Source organism: Antedon bifida, chromosome 2 (assembly GCF_963402885.1).
Source record: "Antedon bifida chromosome 2, ecAntBifi1.1, whole genome shotgun sequence".
Lineage (NCBI taxonomy): Eukaryota > Metazoa > Echinodermata > Crinoidea > Comatulida > Antedonidae > Antedon > Antedon bifida.
Window position 1 is genome coordinate 34,703,797 of NC_136227.1, and position 20,202 is coordinate 34,723,998.

Genomic DNA, 20,202 nt, shown 5'->3' on the forward strand with positions numbered 1-20,202 from the left:
AACCCATTGACTTGAACATATGTTTCCATGATTTTCAAAAACATACAGTACATGTTCGAATGAGCTTTACAAGGTACCTTGAATTTATCCTGTAAAGCTCTGTCTACACTATCAAACTTTATGTGACAACAAAATGTGATGTGTCCATAATAATGGCCATGATGATGTCATATCATTACCATATTTGGGCATATTACTACCATATTTGGGAACATCATACTTTTGTCAAACTGGTTTGATTGTGTAGACAAAGCTTTAGCTTGTTTAAAACACTTATATTTACAGTACATAGTCAAAATGTTGTAAAATGGGACTAAATTTCTAATTCTTAATAAACAAATGATCCTAATTTGTTTTAAAGTCATACTTTTTACATTTAATCAACAAAACATTATTACAAATTTACAAAAAATCAGTATCAACAAATTTATATTTTTTTGTCGCATTTTGTTTTTTTTTATGCTTCTGTTAAATCGTTGTTGAAGTATAGGTGGATTGCCGGCAGAAATTCATCGTCCGTCATGCTTAGCTTGTAAAATTCTTCGTCTTCATCTCTGATGTCGTTCTCATCCAGCGTCTTGTTCATGTCAAGATTCACTCCATTGTATTTCCATGTGTAGCTGTCTGCATGCTCATTCCATGTTAAGTACCGACTCTCAATCTCTTTCATCGTTTCTTCAGAACAGACCTGTTAAATTAGTGTTACTTAATGATTAATTCTTTCTTTTTGTTGTACACTTAGTCTTAGGACACTATAGGGTTACATGACACCCTTGGACTTGACACTCTTGGGCTACAGGACACCCTTGGACTTGACACTCTTGGGCTACAGGACAACCATGTCCAGTTTGCAAAATGACATTAACTCATTAAAAAATTTAGATTTCTGATTTTGGAAGAATTGACTGCTGTTTTCCATCATACTAACATAGGCCTACAGTAAGAAGACATTTTCAAAACAATCTGAAGAAATGCTTGCAATATATAAAAAAAATATTCAAAATCTTTTTAATCGTTGTCTTCGGAACTTTTGATTATAACATATTGCTACAGATTTTTTAAATGGCAAGAGAGTTATAACAAATTACATTATCTTTGTTTTTACCTGAATAACATTCTCCTGAGAGGTAAGCGTATTAATAATCTTAATTAATCTAGTTTTAGCAGACAGTATACCGATGCAGTACGAGTCATCTTTCCACCAGGGTCGTCCAAAGTCGTTAGCCCAGTCCGTTCGAGGACAAGGTGGAGGGATGTGGACAAAACGACCGTGGGGTGCATATGGAAAAGTGCAGGCTGTTATTGGATCTACATGGGAACGTATCTAAAAAAGAAAAATGTATTATATAAAGTTTAAAAAACTTAATATTATTTATATATATATATATTTAATTATGATTGTTATGAATATGATGTTGATGTAATTATGATCGTTAATGTAATGTTGATGTAATTATGATTTTGATGTAATGTTGATGTAATTATGATTGTTGTGATATTGATTGATGTAACTATGATTGTTTTGATGTAATGTGATGTAACTATGATTGTTATGATGTTGATGTAATGTGATGTTATGATTGTTATGATGTTGATGTAATGTGATGTAACTATGATTGTTATGATGTTGATGTAATGTGATGTTATGATTGTTATGATGTTGATGTAATGTGATGTTATGGTTGTTATGATGTTGATGTAATGTGATGTTATGGTTGTTATGATGTTGATGTAATGTGATGTAACTATGATTGTTATGATGTTGATGTAATGTGATGTAACTATGATTGTTATGATGTCTATGATTGTTATGATGTTGATGTAACTATGATTGTTATGATGTCTATGATTGTTATGATGTTGATGTAACTATGATTGTTATGATGTTGATGTAACTATGATTGTTATGATGTTGATGTAATGTGATGTTATGATTGTTATGATGTTGATGTAATGTGATGTAACTATGATTGTTATGATGTTGATGTAATGTGATGTTATGGTTGTTATGATGTTGATGTAATGTGATGTTATGGTTGTTATGATGTTGATGTAATGTGATGTAACTATGATTGTTATGATGTTGATGTAATGTGATGTAACTATGATTGTTATGATGTCTATGATTGTTATGATGTTGATGTAACTATGATTGTTATGATGTTGATGTAACTATGATTGTTATGATGTTGATGTAATGTGATGTAACTATGATTGTTATGATGTTGATGTAATGTGATGTAACTATGATTGTTATGATGTCTATGATTGTTATGATGTTGATATGTCTATGATTGTTATGATGTTGATGTAACTATGATTGTTATGATGTTGATGTAACTATGATTGTTATGATGTTGATGTAATGTGATGTAACTATGATTGTTATTATGTTGATGTATTTATGATTATTATGATGTTCATGTAATGTAATGTAATTATGATTGTAACGCAGATGATGTAATTCGTTTGCTGTCAACGGCAGCCAAATATTGATGACAATTTCTTTGATGACATTTGACAACTTTGATTGTGAAGCCCTTCTTACATCTTTTGTTTTCTTGTCAAACCAATGAGAGATATCTTTTCCAGCTTCTGCGACAATCGGCTTTAAAAGAACATCACCTGTAAAAGCAAAATACAGTATATATTATATATATATTTTAATGTATAAAGGCCTAAATTTAAAAATCCTACTAGGCCTAGTGTAGAAGCCTAGGAGGCTCTATATAGCCCACCCAAGCCTACCTAACTAAATAACTAGCTAAATAATAGGTAGGCTATGCACGCTTAGCGGCCTATACTACTAGGTTATACTGAATAGGCTATAGGCTAGCTAGCAAATATTTTATATAGGGGCTTGATCTTGATTGAATAATTGATAAACTCCAACTGGAGTATCACTCAATGTGTGAGTAGAGGTTGGGGAGGGGAGAGCTAATCATAGATTAGTTTGGAGAAGGTTTTAGTGATAGTGATCGAAGTTGTAGAGAACGGGAGAGCCTTAATAAAGGGTTCCAATGTAGGCTATGTTCTGTCTATTTACCTGCGTATTTTTCACACAATGGGGTTAGGTTATAAACCTTTCCCAAAAATGATATCCATATGTCTTGTAAAGTACTGTGAGCAAGTACTTCGTTAGGAGTATAATACCTTGGCCGCATATTTTACCAATAAGCTCTTGCAAATCTCTTGATAAAAACACGACGATCGTTGATTGTTGATATTGTGTCTTGACAACGGTAACCTTTGAACTCTTAGTTAAGAATTATAGAATTGGTTAAAAAAACACAATAATAATGCATATGAAAAGTAATGATTAAATATATTATAAATTGAATAGAATATAAAATATATAAATACGTTTTTTAACATAATAATGTTGAGAATAAGTACACATGCTTACGTTTCCTTTAGAACATTAGTGACACAGCCTGTCGGCCGGGGTTTTCCCTTTTTTTTATTCCAGCTCGATTCCCGAATCCCCAGAGCTCTAGCAAATAGCTGAGCGAGGCCTCATTGTAAAGATTTCGAACTAAACGTTAATAAAAGTAAGATATAATGCAAGATTTGCACCCAGATGAGGTATGCATGTTTATGCTATATTTTTAATTCACCCTTTTTCAACATTGGCCTCTCTAGTCAAATTTGCACATCACAAAAGAATGTAGGCTAGGCATAATTAATATTAATAATAAACAACAAAATAGACGAGAGCCCTGCAAGGCTTAGGTAGGTTGTGGTAGCTAGCTAGGGCCTATCAACCAGGCTAGCTAGGCCATAGCTAGGCCTAAAATAAATATTAATATATTATCACTTTTTCAGATTGTAGAGAGGGGACAAGAGGTACGGCCAGGTGGATCAGTACTACGTAAACAATTAGAAACATGGTTGAATCGACCAATGAAAATAAAAATAAGTGATGGCCGGACATTGATTGGTATATTTTTGTGTACGGATAAAGATCGCAATGTGATTTTAGGAACTTGTGAAGAGTATGTTGGTGTGTATGGTGAGTATTGTTATTTATTTACTTTATGTTAAGCTATCAAACAAAAAAAGTGTGATATGCCCAAATATGGTGATATGCTTAAAGACACCTTCCCTACAATTTGTGACGTTTTGTAAAAATAATACATATATATTACTTTAAAACCATTAAACCAGGTCATTGCTTGTCTTAAATGTACGTTTTATGGTAAATTATGATAAAAAGTGAGAAACAATGCACTACCAAAGTAGCTCGCGGCGACTGACCTCTCGTGGACGGTCTTTAGGCCTAGCCTAGCTAGGCTTAGTTTTGTAGGCCTAGCTGGTAAACATCGGTAACGTACGAACATCATACGCTAGCTATATACCTAGCCTCACGTTGTTTAGTTGCTGCATTAATTGTCTTTCTATTTTTGCTAGACTCTGTTGATACAAATTGGGGAAAACCCGTTATTTTCGCTGAAAAGTTAGGAGTCTTCCATTTGTTTTTGCCTCGCGATCGATCGAAAAGTGGGTGAATTACAGAAGAAAAACAAAATATCAATCCGCGCGCAATGCATTTTGGGATTTATAGCGGGCCGCTATAATTATTAGAATCGACTTATTTTTCACATTTTTAACCATTTAAAGACGAACTAAGTTATTGCAATAGGACCATATAGTATTATTTTTACATTAAATATAGTTTGTGTCTTAAATTAGATCTAAAAAATGTAGGGAAGGTGTCTTTAAATATTATGGTAGTGATTTGACATCTTGTCCATATATGGGCACATCACATTTTTTTGTCACATAAAGTTTGACAGTGTAGACGGAGCTTTAGTTAAATTCTCAGAGTCATGTTGTCATGGTTTTATTTGTTTTTTTTTAAAGTAACTAATTTTCGTATATTCTTCATTATCTTATTTTATTTTTAAATTTCAGATGAAAATAGCAAAGAAGAACCAAGGACATTAGGTCTTGCAATGATACCTGGACGCCATATTGTTTCTATAGAGATTGATGACCAAACATAATACATGGACACCATATTGTTTCCATTATTGACCGAAAAAATGGTTAATTTTACTTGAATACTACTGAGGATCTTAAAGGGACATTCATGTAGCAGGGGCGGATTCAAGGGTCCGGGCTAAATTTCACAAATTGTAATGCAAAAGATAGGACATCAAATTAAGTTCATCACTTCATTTCACTACTTTTAGCCCCCCTCCCCCCTATTTCAAAATTCTGGATCCACAACTGTGTACCTTTATACCAGGAGAATGAATACCTGTAGGTACTACTTAGTTGATTCTAAGTACAATGATTTAAATTTGTTTTTACATTTATCAAAATGAAGAAGTTATCAGTGGATTTGACCTTATTTATTCTACAAAATTAATAAAAGGCAGGGTTTTACATGAAACATTTTAGCTTGCTGTATGGAAGCTATTCTAAGTACGTACATCAAACAATTTGAAAAAAATTAAACAAAATGTTAGTGCTGTATATTATTTAATAACGTTTTTTTGTAACAGCAGTTGGCTAATACTTATTAAAACAAGTTGTAAGTATAACAAATACTGTTATTTTATTGCAACACACTTTGTGTTCAGGTAGCTAGCTTGTGGCACCGTAGCTTGATTATTGGCATGTTTAAGACTATGGGTTATAATACTGAAAATTTGGTGACCAACAGAAACATATGAGCGTACACGTCCATATTTACTTGCTTACTTGATAGGCGCTAGTTGAGAAAACGAAAGATCAACTATCGATGCAACCTTCAATTCAAAAACACATTTATGATGCGAAGATTATTGCCATGATACATAGGACAGTGATGCTTACTGATGCAAAATGCGTCGTTGGTGTTGAAGAAACCGGGATGTTTAGGTCAAAGGGCAAATGAGATGCATCTGTGACACACCGCTCAATGTTATCGTCTGCTTGCTTCCTTGTAAATGAACAAACAACTGGTATCAGCTCATCAAATATTTTCATACTTTTCGTCGATTCTTTTTTCCAACAACCAGTTGACCTCAGACATGTTTTGGTGACGTTGTACACAACTTGACTCAGTTTTCCACTCATTCCAGTGACGTCAGATACAGATACGCCAAAATCAGACAACCGGCACTTGTCTGTGATGAAGTCGCTGGCGCATTTTCGTAACGAACCCTGGAAAGTCTCGCAGTTAAGGCCGTTGTAGATTTCTCCAGGAACCTGGAAGGGTTGAATAAGTGGACAGCCGTCTCTGACGTACATCTTTGGCCTTCCCATTCCATACTTTGATATCATTCTGTAACTACTCTTCTTGGGCATGTTTGAAAAGTAACTACAACGTCCGCATACTTTGATTACTATGATACCGTTGTCAAGAAGTGGTTGAATGTGTGTAAACAAGTTTTGTACGTCTCCATCTTGTTCAACGAGATAAGCAAGAAAGAATGTTATAGAAGCGCGACTGCCATGACTCACAAAGTTAACTAATTTCTTAATTGTTGCCTTGGTTGGAAGGTTACGTGAGAAGAAATGAATATTGGTTGGTACTTGTCCGTCATTCGATTGAGAGTACCGACGCCACATTGTTGGTAAAGCTCGACTTGCTTTTAAATCAGAAGACGCCGAAGCATCACCGGACGTGTACATAAAATTGAATGGTCTTGATGTCTCATCTACTGGTTCGCAAGGATCGAACTTTATTTCATATCCAGCATAATCAAACGTGATGACAGAGAAGTCTGACCCGTCGTCGTCATCCAGGTCCATAAACTGACTGCATAGGTACAAATCCATATAGGTCCGGTTTGCATCTAGTCCAGGCAGACTATCGGGAACGTCTTGCAAGTGGACATTGCGAACCTGCTGCTGCTGATCAAACGAAACATCAGAAGACGGTTCTGCCGTACCGATGCTGTAAGATTCATCTTCGGAATATTCTAACCACGAAAACATGTTCTGGTCGGAATCTGATGAGTAAAAGCTATCGGGAAATTGTTGAATACTAGTTGATTGATGGACGGCCAAAAGCAGTACCAACAAGTGTTTCACCATCATAGCAAACTCTGCTGAAAAATATATAACGTTATTTAACAATATTAAATAAATATTAACAAAATAAATTAAACTGAAGCCGTGGCCATCATTTTGAGGATCAATTAAATTCCTTTCAACATTTCATTAGAAAGATACAGTAGCAATGACATAAATGTAATGTCAAATTTATATAGCGCTTTTAACAGGATTGTTCCAAAGCTCTTAACAATAAAGATGATGAAAAACGGATAAATACGCTGAAACAGAACGAATCAACACCAATACCTAGTTGTTTAAAGCGAAAACAACAGAAAATTGTGATTTGTACAACAATCTACATTTTTTGAAGAAAGATGAATAAACAGTATAAACTTTGTATACGTTTTCAGATTGTAACCCTCTAGTACTTACCACTCGACTACTTACGCTCCACAGAACGTTATTACGGTATAGTTTGTATATAATAAATTATAGTATTACAAAAACAAGACTTCGTTATACTGCAATCGTCGAAGGTTAAGGAACTGAAAACGGAAATATTAAGCTTATCTGACTCGGCAGATTTGCCCCTATGACGTCACAAGTTTCCAAACTCAATTACAAAAGAGACAGTTGATTATCACTGTCGAGCGGTAACGGTAAGCGGAATACCGCGTAGCTTGTCCCACGTAGAATCTGATGATCCTCAGCGGAAACCGCCCGTCCGCTCCGCGCTTTGTGTAAATGGTCATAAGAAATAAAATAGATTCTATATTTGTATTTAACCACCGTTACCGCTCGTCTGTGTAAATTGGCCTTTAAGGCCCGTTTATACTATTGACGATAAAAAACGACGATAAATAGATAAACATACATTTTCAAAGAAATTAGAAAATTTTTCATCTTGGAACACAACAGTTCATGACAAACAAAAGAACACAAAACAATAGGTTAAATTGAACAATGCGGGGAGACGTGTTAAAAACAAATCAACTGAATAACTGACCATAATATGCAAATAAATAGAATGAAATAAACAGAGTAATAAGTACAGGTATTGCCATGATGGGGAAAATAATTATAATCTATTTATTATTATTGTATAACTAATGTGGATAAAAAATTTAACACGATTTAAATGCAATAAAATACTGTATAACAAATACATTTTAGCCCTGACAAAGCTTGGTATTTCTATCTGGCTGTTTTCTTTTACGTTTTGATGATTAGCTATTTTTATATATCTCAATTGAGATCCAACCACTGTTACTCGTAGCATAGTAAATTGTCTTTGGATAATATATAACAAATATGAATAAATAATATGACAGTACTTTTTAAAAACCTTTATTTATGGTATTAGTCAACGTTTTACATCAGGTATAATAATACTAGCCCAGCATTGCCTCCCTACTTTTATAATGGAAGAGTCAATAAACACCGCAAAACTCACGCTGGTGGTTTTGAAACAAACAAGTGTTTTTAAACTACTCATATATAAAAACACAAACCTTATTCTAAAATATATTTACAAATTACAAATAAGTAATCATAACTCTTATCTCTCGTCCAAAAATGAAATGTTTTGGACTGGTAGTTCTGGAGTAAATACAATTTTAGTTTAGTGTCTAAATTAGACGAACTCGCGAATGGTTCGATGACTTTTGAAATGTTCTCCTATTCTTAGCACTGGCTGATTTCGGTCAAGCCAAGTCACTGTCTCATTAAAAGGGGTGTTCCAACGAGCACTCTGAACCAATCAAATTACATTTTATGTTATTAGAAAGCTTGATTGGTCAGTTATTGCATAGTGAAACAGCTATCGTAATCGACAATGATATCAGAAGTTAGAGACGATTTTGTAACCCTATCTAAAGATTTTATAAACAGGCCTATACTTAAACCATAGGACGATTTTAAATGGTGTTACTTTAAAAAATCCCTCCGACGACGTTTTGAGAAATTACAAATTAAAAAATAACATGAGGTTGTAGGTTAATAATTAAGGAGAGCGTTGCAAAAACAGCCATAAGAATCGGTCAAATATTTTTTTGAAATACACTAAAAAACTACCGTAAAATGGCTATATTTTTTTCCATCGATTTCGTGCCGTTTATCGCTTTCCTCACACTTTCAACATGTTTTTATTTTTTGTTTTCATTTCTTATGAAGTAGGCCTAAATTAAATTAATTGCATCGTTTGTACTATTAATTTTAATCTTTGTAACAAACTATTTTTGTTACAATTGTTGAAAAAACGAATACAAAAGTTGGATAATGTCAAAATAAAATCGTAACCGTAACAAATTGAGTGCGACACCAGGCCTCTAGTTGTGATTGAAGTAGCCTAGTAAGTCAATTATATGCGATCGTTCAGGCCTAGATGTGATTGAAGTAGTAAGTCAATTATATGCGATCGTTCAGGCCTAGATGTTATTCAAAGTACTAAGTCAATTATATGCGATCGTTCAGGCCTAGATGTTATTTGTGTGGTGGGACAGACAGAAGTGGGGGAACAATAGAACTGACTACGTGCAGTCCTCAGTCATCCATACAATGGTGCATTTGGCCTACTAAAAGATAACATGTTATTTATTCAGTGATTATCTATTTTATTCAAACAATATCACGTCAGGTATGAATGTCATACTTTGCTTGTGACCAGCACAGCGCCCTCTGTGTATCGGATATACCTGGATATACCTCGTTAATTGAGCTCATCATACGACCGCCGAGTTTTGAATACTTAATACTTAATTAAAGACACGATTACGATATCTAAAAAGCTAACATAAATATCAATATTCTTTGTTGGCATAGGCCTGACACGCACATTATAAATAATATTATATACAATTACAATTACGGACTAATTACACTGTAAAACGGGTTTGATTCTAAATAGTAGACTGTACATCCCACCACTAGTTTTCCAACACGTTTAGCCCGGGGTTTTAGCCTGATAGGCCTACATGTTTTTCGTTAATTAAAAGTTTTCTTTTCTCCAAGTACAGTAAATTAAATGCATCGTTCTGTACGAGTAATATATATTTATTGTACAACAATCTAAATGATTAATTTGTTACAATGTTTTGCAGACAAAATGACAATTGGAAGTGTTTTAACAGAAACTTCCAAAGTAACTTTCACAGATTGAGTCTAACACCAGGAATTATACTGTAGTTGTGATTTGTGTGGCGGGACAGCAGAAGTGGGGGAACAATAGAACTGACTACGTGCAGCTTACAGACAAATTGGTACATTTGGCCTACTAAAAGATAACATGTTATTTATTCAGTGATTATCTATTTTATTCAAACAATATCACGTCAGGTATGAATGTCATACTTTGCTCGTGACCAGCACAGCGCCCTCTGTGTATCAGATATACCTGGATATCCTCGTGATTGAGCTCATTCGAACGCCGAGTTTTGAATACTTGTTAGAAAATTAAAGACACGAAATTTAACAAAAACTGCCAAAGTAACTTTCACAGATTGAGTCAAACACCAGGAATTATACTGTAGTAGTGATTTGTGTGGCGGGACAGAAGTGGGGATCAATAGAACTGACTACGTGCAGCTTACAGACAATTTGGTGCATTTGGCCTACTAAAAGATAACATGTTATTTATTCAGCAGTGATTATCTATTTTATTCAAACAATATCACGTCAGGTATGAATGTAACCTTTGGTCATATTTTGCTCGTGACCAGCACAACGCCCTGTACGTATCTATATACCTGGGTATACCTCGTGATTTAGCTCATTCGTTCCTCAGCTTTCATGGCAATAGATGCTGTTGCTCATCACTACAGACGAAGTTTTGCTTTGCCTAAAGAGTGGGACTCAACACCGAAAGTGTAACATCATCGCCGCATGAGTGGTACACTGCATTATCGTTGTCCAATCAGAAGAAACTGTAAAGAATTGTAAAGCAACGCTGGGAACTGAGTTAAGAAAACTGCTCACTCTACCAGATGACGTCACCGTATACGCCAGATAGCAGAAGACGTCACCGTTAAAAACCGTGAGTTGCATATAAAAATTGAAATAATAATAGTACCATTAGTATATTACTTGCATTGGTTCTTAGTACAGCGCAGTCGTTGATAGGTGCGATTACTGCAGAATGTAAAACAGGTATATTTTACCTGATTGTGAATTGTTAACATGATGTAGTAACAAGAATGTCAGCAGTTCATGTTCCGGGTCCTTTAAAATTCTATTAAAAATATGGCATATAAAAATAATGAATGACCAACCATCTTGGCGATACAGTACATGACGTCACATAATTGATGGAAAAATCCTGCTGACTACATTTTTTTTGTTGCATCGCGGCGCGGTCACTATACTGATGTTTAACGCTCGTATTCTTAAACCGAACTTTAGTCGTAGTTCAAACTTCGACTTCAAAAAGTGCTAGTTCCAGCTATTACTTCAAATTCTATTCATAGAAGTAGTCGAAGTTTGCAGTTCGACTTAATGAAGTCGAGCTTTTATAGTCTATTTGTTACAACTAAACTTTTTCAGCATCAGGACTACACTGTATAGGCCTATACATGAAAATTTATTGTAATCGTTTAATATTGGAACAAGATCAGTATTAATTTAACAACAACAAAAAACTTCAAATTGTGTAAAGGAACCATGGCGATACGGTAACTTTCATATTTTCTAGGCCTCCAACAAAGTATGATCGCGTCGAACCACGTATTTCATAGCGTGAACGGCCAGAAAGAGCTAGGCCCCCTAAAAATTATATCGCGTGGTGAATTTCCGCATTTTCCATATTGTCGCTATGACATGACGTAGTCCAAGTCGGACTTGCTTCAACATGTTTAAGGGCCTTTCACTCCTGTTCCGACACGGTTCCGGCGAATCGAACGCCAATGTTTGTTTTCACGACTCTCCACGCGGCTATGCACCGATCGATATGCGCGTATCCGGATATTCACCCCATGGACATTTATCCCCCGGAAAACTACCCCCCGGACAACCACCACCTGGACAACTACCCCCTTAAGACAACTACCCCTTTAAGACAACTAGCCCCCGGACAAATACCCCCCGGACAACTACCCCCTTAGGACAACAACCCCCTTAGGACAACTACCCCCTGGACAACTACCCCCGGACAATTACCCCCTAGGAACAACCTGACTCTGCAACAGTGTATAATAGGTAGTTGACCGGGGGGTAGTTATCCTAAGGGGGTAGTTGTCCTAAGGGGGTAGTTGTCCGGGGGGTAGTTGTCCGGGGGGTTGTTATCCTAAGGGGGTAGTTGTCCTAAGGGGGTAGTTGTCCGGGGAGTAGTTGTCCGGGGGGTAGTTGTCCTAAGGGGGTAGTTGTCCGGGTGGTAAACATCCGGGGGGTAACTGTCTAGGGGGTAGGTGTCCTAGAACCCGATATGCGCGTACAAACAAAACATTGACGTTCGATTGGATTTGCCATCGCCGGACCGGAACCGTGCCGGATCAGGTGTGAAAGGCTCTTTAACCATGATATTTATGCCCTCTACGGCGAATAAGTAACTAGCTTTTACGAACGCTATAAAACTTGACCTACTTAATTTTTTTTTAAATATTTTGGTATGGATCGATGACCCTTGACCTACTCTACCATTTTCCACCGTAGTTCCGCGAACATTTTTTGCATATACGCCCTCTACGGCAAATAAGTAACTATCTTTACGAACGTTATAACACTTGACCTACTTAATTTTTTAAAAATATTTTGGTATGGATCGATGACCCTTGATCTACTCTACTATTTGCCACCCTAGTTCCGCGAACTTTGTTGTATCTAAGCCCTCTACGGCGAATAAGTAACTAGCTTTTACTAACGTTATAACACTTGACCTACTTATTTTTTCAAAATATTTTGGTATGGATCGATGACCCTTGACCTACTCTACCATTTGCCATCCTAGTTCCACGAACTGGTTTACATCTACGCCCTCCACGGCGAATAAGTAACTAGCTTTACGAACGTTATAACAAGACATACCTAAGACCTACTTAATGTTTTTTTTTGTTGAGTCGATGACCCTTGACCTATTTTACCATTTGCCACCCTATTTCCGCGAACTTTTTTGCGTCTACACCCTCTTCGGCGAATAAGTAACTAGCTTTACAAATGTTTTAACAATTGACCTACTTTCAAAATATTTGGGCATGGATCGATGACCCTTGACCTACTCTACCATTTGCCACCCTAGTTCCGCGAATTTGTTTGCGTCTACGCCCTCTTCGGAACAATTGACCTACTTTCAAAATATTTTGGTATGGATCGATGACTCTTGACCTACTTTACCATTTGCCACCCTAGTTCCGCGAACTGTTTTACATCTACACCCTCTACGGCGAATAAGGAACTAGCTTTACAAACGTTATAACAATTGACCTATTTATTTTTTCAAAATATTTTGGCATGCATCGATGACCCTTGACCTACTATACCATTTGCCACCCTAGTTCTGCAAACTTGTTGGCGTCTACGCCCTCTACGGCGAATAAGTAACTGGCATTACAAACGTTATTACAATTGACCTACTTAATATTTTCAAAATATTTTGGTATAGATCGATGACCCTTGACCTACTTTACCATTTGCCACCCAAGAACTTTTTTGGCATCTACGCCCTCTACGGCGACTAAGTAACTAGCTTTACAAAAGTTATAACACTTGACCTACTTACCTACTTATTTTTTTCAAAATATTTTGCTATGGATCGATGATTCTTGACCTACTCTACGATTTTCCACCCCAGTTCCGCGAACTTTTTTGCATCTACGCCAACTACAGCGAAAGTAACTATAGCTTTAAGAACGTTATAACACTTGACCTACTTAATATTTTCAAAATATTTTGGTAGAAGACAAGATTGTCTACTCTAACGTTAGAAATCAAGTGTTCGCGCTGTCGTCGTGATCGTTTTCAAACGAATGTCGTTGAACTTTTAACGATCAACGATGATAGCGTCGAATAACGTCGACTGAAAAACAGTTTTTACACAAAGACAAACATTCAATTAAATTCTTTTAACATTATAATTAATTTAGTTTGACTTACACTTGTTATTTTGTAATATCAGACCTAAAAAGTGTACAAAAAAGGTGAAAAACATCATCGCGTTGTAAAAATTCAAGAATTGTCAGCGCGTACATATTTTTTCACAAACTGCAATGACGTAGTTTGTGAACCATTTGGTTCGTCAGTTTTAACGATCGTTGAAGTTAAACTCGGTTCAACTTCAACGATTTTTAACGTTGATTTTTACCCCATTTTCCTGTAAAATCGTTGAACCTGTCAACTCAACTCGCTGTAACGTTACGTCGACAGGAAAACAGGTTTTATATTTGTTGTTTGTGCCACTAATTTGTTGATTGTTGATATCCACTAAATTAAAAAAGCATTATATTATATGAATCATTTGTTTTATTTTCATATTTACAGCAAGTCAAGACGAAGCTGATTGTGGAGATATTGTACATTTTTGGTCGAACCGAATAAAACATAAAATGTGAGCATTTTCTATAAGACATTTTTTAATCGAATAATGGTCTATTAGGCTTATTAATAACATTCTGGCATTGTGTACAATTCAATATATGAATAGGGACTAAGTTATTAAGAAAGTAATTCACTCTTCCTGGTATAATCTAAAGCTTTCTGTTCGAGTGGGTTAGTCGAAGATGGCATCTCGAAGGCAAATTTTAATATCTTTACTTTTAAAAAAAGATTTGTTTAAAAACTAGCATGCTATTGAGGTTGCTAAATCAGTAAGAAGATAAGAAGGAAATTCGATAAAATTAAATTTATTCAGATTGAAAAATAAGAATTTTGTTTTATTATTTAACAGATTTAAAATGGATGAACAAGATGTAGAATTCCAAACATTTCTGAGAGAACTAAGTGAACACTATCCTGGTGTAAAGATGCAATGGCTGAGAATGCTTCTATTTGGTATTATACCCATTGGAACTCTTGATGAAAAATCAGCCCCAGATTTATTTAATCAACTGACTGACCTTGGATTGATTTCCAAAACTGATGTGAAGCTGTTGTCGGACATTGCTGAAGTAACCAAGATGGCCTCAGCAACAGAACGCATAGACACATATAAGAACACTATCAAAAGTAGCGATACAGCAGGTGTAGGATTAACAGCATATCGCAGAGCAATGTTTAATGTGCTAACTAACACTGACAAGGATGATTTGAAGACGGTTATTGATTTCTACAAACTGAGTGACTACAACTATAACAACATATGGGATGTTGTATATCACATTGAGAAAGCCGGACGCTTGAATTCACAAGACGACCGTGACACTTTTGTAAAGCTTATAAACCAACATGCACAAAGTTTCCTAAAAGGTAGATCACCACATTATTATGCATAATACACTTACTTGAGGCCATTTGATTTCAATAGAACCTAATTAATTACGTAATATTTTGAAATGTGTATTTAACTATATAACGAAGTTATTAGTTATAATATTATTATAAAACGGGTTTATAAATATTTGATTTACATATACAGTACACAATATTAAGATGTTAAATCAGAAACAGGTTAGTTTACTAAAAATGTACCGTATAATTTTGCTCCCAATCTGTAGATTTTTATTAGGTAGAATAATTGTCTTTTATCTATTATTCTGTTAATAAAATAGGACAAGTGGCAACCAGTAGTAATGAAGGACAAGGAATGCGAAAAGAGGGTAAATCAGAAACAGGTTAGTTCCTTCAGAATAACAATAATATTTAAACAAAATCTTTTTTGATGTTTAATTTCAATCCTGACCACAGTACGTACAACGATATAATAATTAGGAAGCTTCATTGTTTTAAAAACGAAATGTTGTTAACATCATAATAAGTAAGACTCTATTACACATATTATTATTCTTTGAGATCCAATAAGTTTAATTCCAATCCTGACCACATGTAGAATGATATGAAAAGCCTCATTGTTTTAAAAACGAAATGTTTTTAACATCATAATACGTAAGACTTATATTACACAGTCATATTAATTATTATTATTCTTTGAGATCCAATAAGTTTAATTCTAATCCGCATTACAAAGTTTGTTTACTGAATACAAATTAAAAAAGGTCTATAGGCCTATACTACTACTTCAAAAGTTAGATTTTCAGAGTAATATGTTTTATTAGGACTGCACTTCTGTATCATTTAGTGGCGATTTTTGTGGTTGTATCTTTGATATTTAAATAGGAGATGAGGCTCAGACAAGAATAGCCACATAGCGCGGCGACCCGCATATTATTTTCAGAGGCCAAGTTACTTACAGTCACATGGACATACTTTTTGCATTAAAACGTTCTAGATTAGCCTATTATATATATCGTAAATATATAAATATATAAAAATATAATATATAAATCTTAAAAAAGATTGAATGATTAATACAATCTCATCGTCTTGCTCATTATAAAACCATAATCAATTTGAAAATAAAATGTCTTCATAAAACATTTAATGAGATTTTGTAATCACATTCAAAAATAGTAATTCACCGTCAAATATATTATAACATTGTTAAAATTTCTTTCTGATTAATAATATATTATGTATGCCGCCCTCTATAATCCCTTTGATTTTCATGGATACAGCATTTATTAAGGCCTATAAATGCACAATGGTATATGCCATGGAGGTATTTTTATACCTCCATGGTATATGCCGTAATAGTATTACGTAATATCAATGATATTATTGCAAACGTGTGTTTACAACAGCAGCTCCACGATAATTACCAGTTATTTTAATTTAGGATAAATGGCAAGGTTTTAAATTATATTAATTCGTACACGCGTGCAATATTTAAATTTTCAATAAAAGCAAATTTATTTAATTTTTACTTTTCCTATTAAAATTAAATGTTAAAACTATAACTTTGAACGCATTTTCTATTATTTCTATTATTTGTTATTGCTTTCGTATTAAGAACAAAAGTTGTACTGAGATGCCTGAAAATATTATTTTGCAACTCATTTTTTATTTCACCTACAAAATAAATGAATATATGCGTGTTACAACGCTAATGTCGTAAACAGTGAATCTAGAAAAATCAGCTTTAGTAAAACTTCCAGCTAGTAGAAACACACACAGCTTATGTAGAACAGTCAACAGTTAATGGAGAAACGAAATTGCCTCACGCTAATGTGTTTTACTATCGACAGCATAGAATTATTATATTTTTTACAAAATTGAACCTTTGTTTAAAAAAAAGCGACCGCCTTGCTTTCTTCCTATAAGCGGCCATCATCAATGACCACATTAGCTGGAGGTTTTAGCATAAGCGGTGGATTGCTCTACATCCACCAGTCGTTTAACCGAGTTTTCTTTCTGATTGATAATAAATTATGTTTGTCGCCCTCTATATTATTTACTTGGTTTATTACACTTCGGCGCGGTTCCAGCACTACTTATTGTATTACTATTGCAAGGCCCTTATTAAATAAAAGAAATGTATTAACTAAATATTGTTGCCATTTTTCTTCGTATCTAGACAAGATTGAAGAATATCTGCTTCAAAGACAAAAGGAATTGTGCGGCCAGGCCAGTAAATTTACACCAGCAACAATGCGTGATAGATACAGTGTTGACATTTCGCAGATGTTCACTGATTTGGAACTACGCAAAGAATCTAAAAAGAATAAAGACTGCAAACCAACAACATTAACAGAAGTGGTAGATGTTATCAGCTCCAAACCTGGATGTAGAGCTCTTATAGATGGGGAGGATGGGATAGGTAAAACTACCTTATTAAGGCATTTATCATACAACTGGGCTACGGCTACTCAATCGATTAAAGCATTTGAAGGTAAAATTGTATTTCTTTTAAGTGTACGGGATTTAGACAAAGATGTCTTAGGTTTAATTGTAAAGCAAATTGATATGACAGAGTTTAGCATGCACACGAAACTTCCACAAAATCCAGAGTTAATTAAAAATTTTCTAAAGACCCATGACGATAAAATTGTACTGCTTCTAGATGGGTTAGATGAATTAAGATTTAATAATCCAAGCGTACTTAGTCTGTTCAAAAAGAACAACTTAAAAAACAGTTCCGTAATACTTACTTCACGATCAGAAAATATAGATAAATTCGTAGAAGCATGTGACGTACATGTAAGAGTTAATGGGTTCAACAACGAGAGCATAGGAAAGTACATTGACAGACATTTTGAGTATTTTGAACAACCACAATTGGCAAAATCCCTTAGAAACGAATTGGATATTGACACTTACCGGGCTGGGAGAAAACATCCTGAAGCGTATGAAATGTGCAAAAATCCAATGCTGCTTTGTTCAATCTGTTTGCTATGGCAAGACAGACAAAGCCTTCCTACAGATAAAGCTGAACTTTTTAAAGAAATATTTCGTAATATTTTAAATCAGTTCAACAAACAAAACCAATTCGCCAAGCTTTCTAAATTTGAAGAAACACCAGCAAAATATGTACATGCTGTGATTTTGTTGGGAAAATGTATGTATGATAGCTTGAAAGTAAATCAACTTTCAATAAACATGAAAGATTTGAATGATAAACATACGACTAAAGATTTGGTTGATATGTCCGTGAAACTCGGGTTCGTTTATGAAGAAGCACCAATTTCAAAATCGAATTTTGATAACATTTTTATGCCTCCTCACAAATTGATAGTAGAGTCATTGGTGGGATTTTACTTGTGCAAATTATGTGAAAGTGAAGGTATGGAGAATGAGTGCTTAGATGTACGAACATTACTTACACCATTGGATGATGATGAGTGGGAGGTGATACGAGAGAGTGACCATTTATACAGAGCGAGAGAGTTTGCAATTGGTTTCCTTGGTGATAAAGCTGGCGGTTTCCTCAAGCACTGGGTTACAAATAGTTTATCAACATATCGCGATCTGTTGAGAAATTTAAACTTTGTTAAAAAAGAACATAAAGATGATGTGGTAAATGAATTAATTAATCACATGACAAGCAAAGATTTAGAAATAAATAATCATTTGGATGATATATCTACTTCCATAAGAATGTTTATTGATTACATTAGTCCAGGTGTACAATGTGACGGGCATTTCATACGTCTAATTATGCAATTGGATTGTATGCAATATGATGGTGGTAGTGTCCGTGACTTTTGTAGTAAGATGGCATTGGAGCGAAAGGGAAGAGTTATTGCACACATTTTAGGCATTGAAAATAGATGTTACGGTGTTGGGATTCATAATCTATCACGTGATGTATTTAATGACTTTGTGTCAGAATGTTCTCTCAAACAAGTTCAATTAGCATTAGGTGGTCTCACTATCTATGATAGTAAACTTCACAACATTGATGTTAATACATTTTCTTCATTACTCATTATGTGTCCTAAGCTGGAGTGGCTTAACATGTGGGATTGCAATCTATCAGCTGACGACATTCGTCACGTGTCTGAAAAGTGTTCAATAAGAAATATTACATTTCATCATTAGTTAGTTTTCACTGATAACGTATGTTACTTCTACTATATAACAGACATATTTTTAAATCTCGCAGCAAGCAGGTGTCAATTTTTAATATCGCAAATAATTGCATTTCTAACATTAAATTTGTATTTAATATAATAACGACCTTTTATACTGTATATAAATCGTATAGTAGATTAAAACAATATGATAATCTAAAACATTAGCTTTTATAAAATGTTTTTAATTAATTAACATTTTATTTTGCCATACTTACCTTCATCGACGGAGCGCGCGCGCGTACTTCCGCACGCGGCACACTAGCAACGCAAGTAATAATTATTAACAGCTGTAGCATGCAGATAAACAAGAATGTTTGTTTCTTATTCATTATATTAACAAATAAACACATTATGAGATGTCTTTGGCACAGTAACAACAACAGAACAAAGTTGTAGTAGAATTTGTAAAACTAAAAATGACAAAAATCAAAGAATGAAGACATTATATAATATAGTTTGATATAAATGAATTTTGCATTTAGTTTCATTGGTGTGTTTTTAAATATATTTTTTAATGTAGAATTATTTTTTCTTTTTTGATGTAGAAATAGTGAAATATAATTCTGTATAAAATAAATTTAAAGTTGATAAGTTATGGATTACCATTTATAGATTGGAATAATTAAAGGTGCTACTTAATTTTGAGATATATTTGTGTACAGTC

General features: G+C 34.4%; 3 protein-coding genes across 4 annotated transcripts; 2 read left to right on the forward strand and 1 right to left on the reverse strand.

The window, feature by feature from the left end:
• Nucleotides 1–324: 324 nt before the first annotated feature.
• Nucleotides 325–7,589, reverse strand: LOC144834833 (cytochrome b5 domain-containing protein 1-like). 2 transcript variants are annotated; one of them, XM_078689788.1, is made up of 4 exons: nt 3,047–3,253; nt 2,549–2,625; nt 1,106–1,324; nt 325–688 (listed from the first exon to the last, which is right to left on the reverse strand). In XM_078689788.1, exons 1-4 carry the CDS (start codon nt 3,162–3,164, stop codon nt 458–460), a joined length of 645 nt encoding a protein of 214 aa, XP_078545914.1. In that variant the 5' UTR covers nt 3,165–3,253; the 3' UTR covers nt 325–457. The 2 variants fall into 2 exon arrangements, 1 of the variants encoding a protein (XP_078545914.1); XR_013611012.1 differs by lacking the exons at nt 325–688; nt 1,106–1,324; nt 2,549–2,625 and adding exons at nt 5,702–7,043; nt 7,423–7,589 and having other exon boundaries at nt 3,224–3,256.
• On the forward strand, nt 3,432–5,542 carry LOC144834856 (N-alpha-acetyltransferase 38, NatC auxiliary subunit-like). Its single transcript, XM_078689821.1, has 3 exons — nt 3,432–3,585; nt 3,826–4,012; nt 4,915–5,542. Exons 1-3 carry the CDS (start codon nt 3,562–3,564, stop codon nt 5,004–5,006), a joined length of 303 nt encoding a protein of 100 aa, XP_078545947.1. The 5' UTR covers nt 3,432–3,561; the 3' UTR covers nt 5,007–5,542.
• A 3,241-nt stretch (nt 7,590–10,830) lies between the features above and the next one.
• On the forward strand, nt 10,831–20,183 carry LOC144834816 (uncharacterized). The gene is made up of 5 exons (XM_078689770.1): nt 10,831–11,020; nt 14,452–14,518; nt 14,858–15,375; nt 15,678–15,740; nt 17,540–20,183. Exons 3-5 carry the CDS (start codon nt 14,865–14,867, stop codon nt 19,501–19,503), a joined length of 2,538 nt encoding a protein of 845 aa, XP_078545896.1. The 5' UTR covers nt 10,831–11,020; nt 14,452–14,518; nt 14,858–14,864; the 3' UTR covers nt 19,504–20,183.
• The last annotated feature ends 19 nt before the right edge of the window (nt 20,184–20,202 follow it).

Excerpts from the sequence above, each read along its gene's own strand:
- LOC144834833 (XM_078689788.1), bottom strand. The coding sequence starts at position 3,164 with ATGCGGCCAAGGTATTATACTCCTAACGAAGTACTTGCTCACAGTACT. Across the intron at positions 2,626-3,046 it reads ATTGTGTGAAAAATACGCAG|GTGATGTTCTTTTAAAGCCG; the intron begins GTAAATAGACAG and ends TTGCTTTTACAG. Across the intron at positions 689-1,105 it reads CTCAGGAGAATGTTATTCAG|GTCTGTTCTGAAGAAACGAT; the intron begins GTAAAAACAAAG and ends CTAATTTAACAG.
- LOC144834856 (XM_078689821.1), top strand. The coding sequence starts at position 3,562 with ATGCAAGATTTGCACCCAGATGAG. Across the intron at positions 3,586-3,825 it reads AAGATTTGCACCCAGATGAG|ATTGTAGAGAGGGGACAAGA; the intron begins GTATGCATGTTT and ends TCACTTTTTCAG. Across the intron at positions 4,013-4,914 it reads AGAGTATGTTGGTGTGTATG|ATGAAAATAGCAAAGAAGAA; the intron begins GTGAGTATTGTT and ends TTTAAATTTCAG.
- LOC144834816 (XM_078689770.1), top strand. The coding sequence starts at position 14,865 with ATGGATGAACAAGATGTAGAATTCCAAACATTTCTGAGAGAACTAAGT. Across the intron at positions 15,376-15,677 it reads TGCACAAAGTTTCCTAAAAG|GACAAGTGGCAACCAGTAGT; the intron begins GTAGATCACCAC and ends TTAATAAAATAG. Across the intron at positions 15,741-17,539 it reads AGAGGGTAAATCAGAAACAG|ACAAGATTGAAGAATATCTG; the intron begins GTTAGTTCCTTC and ends CTTCGTATCTAG.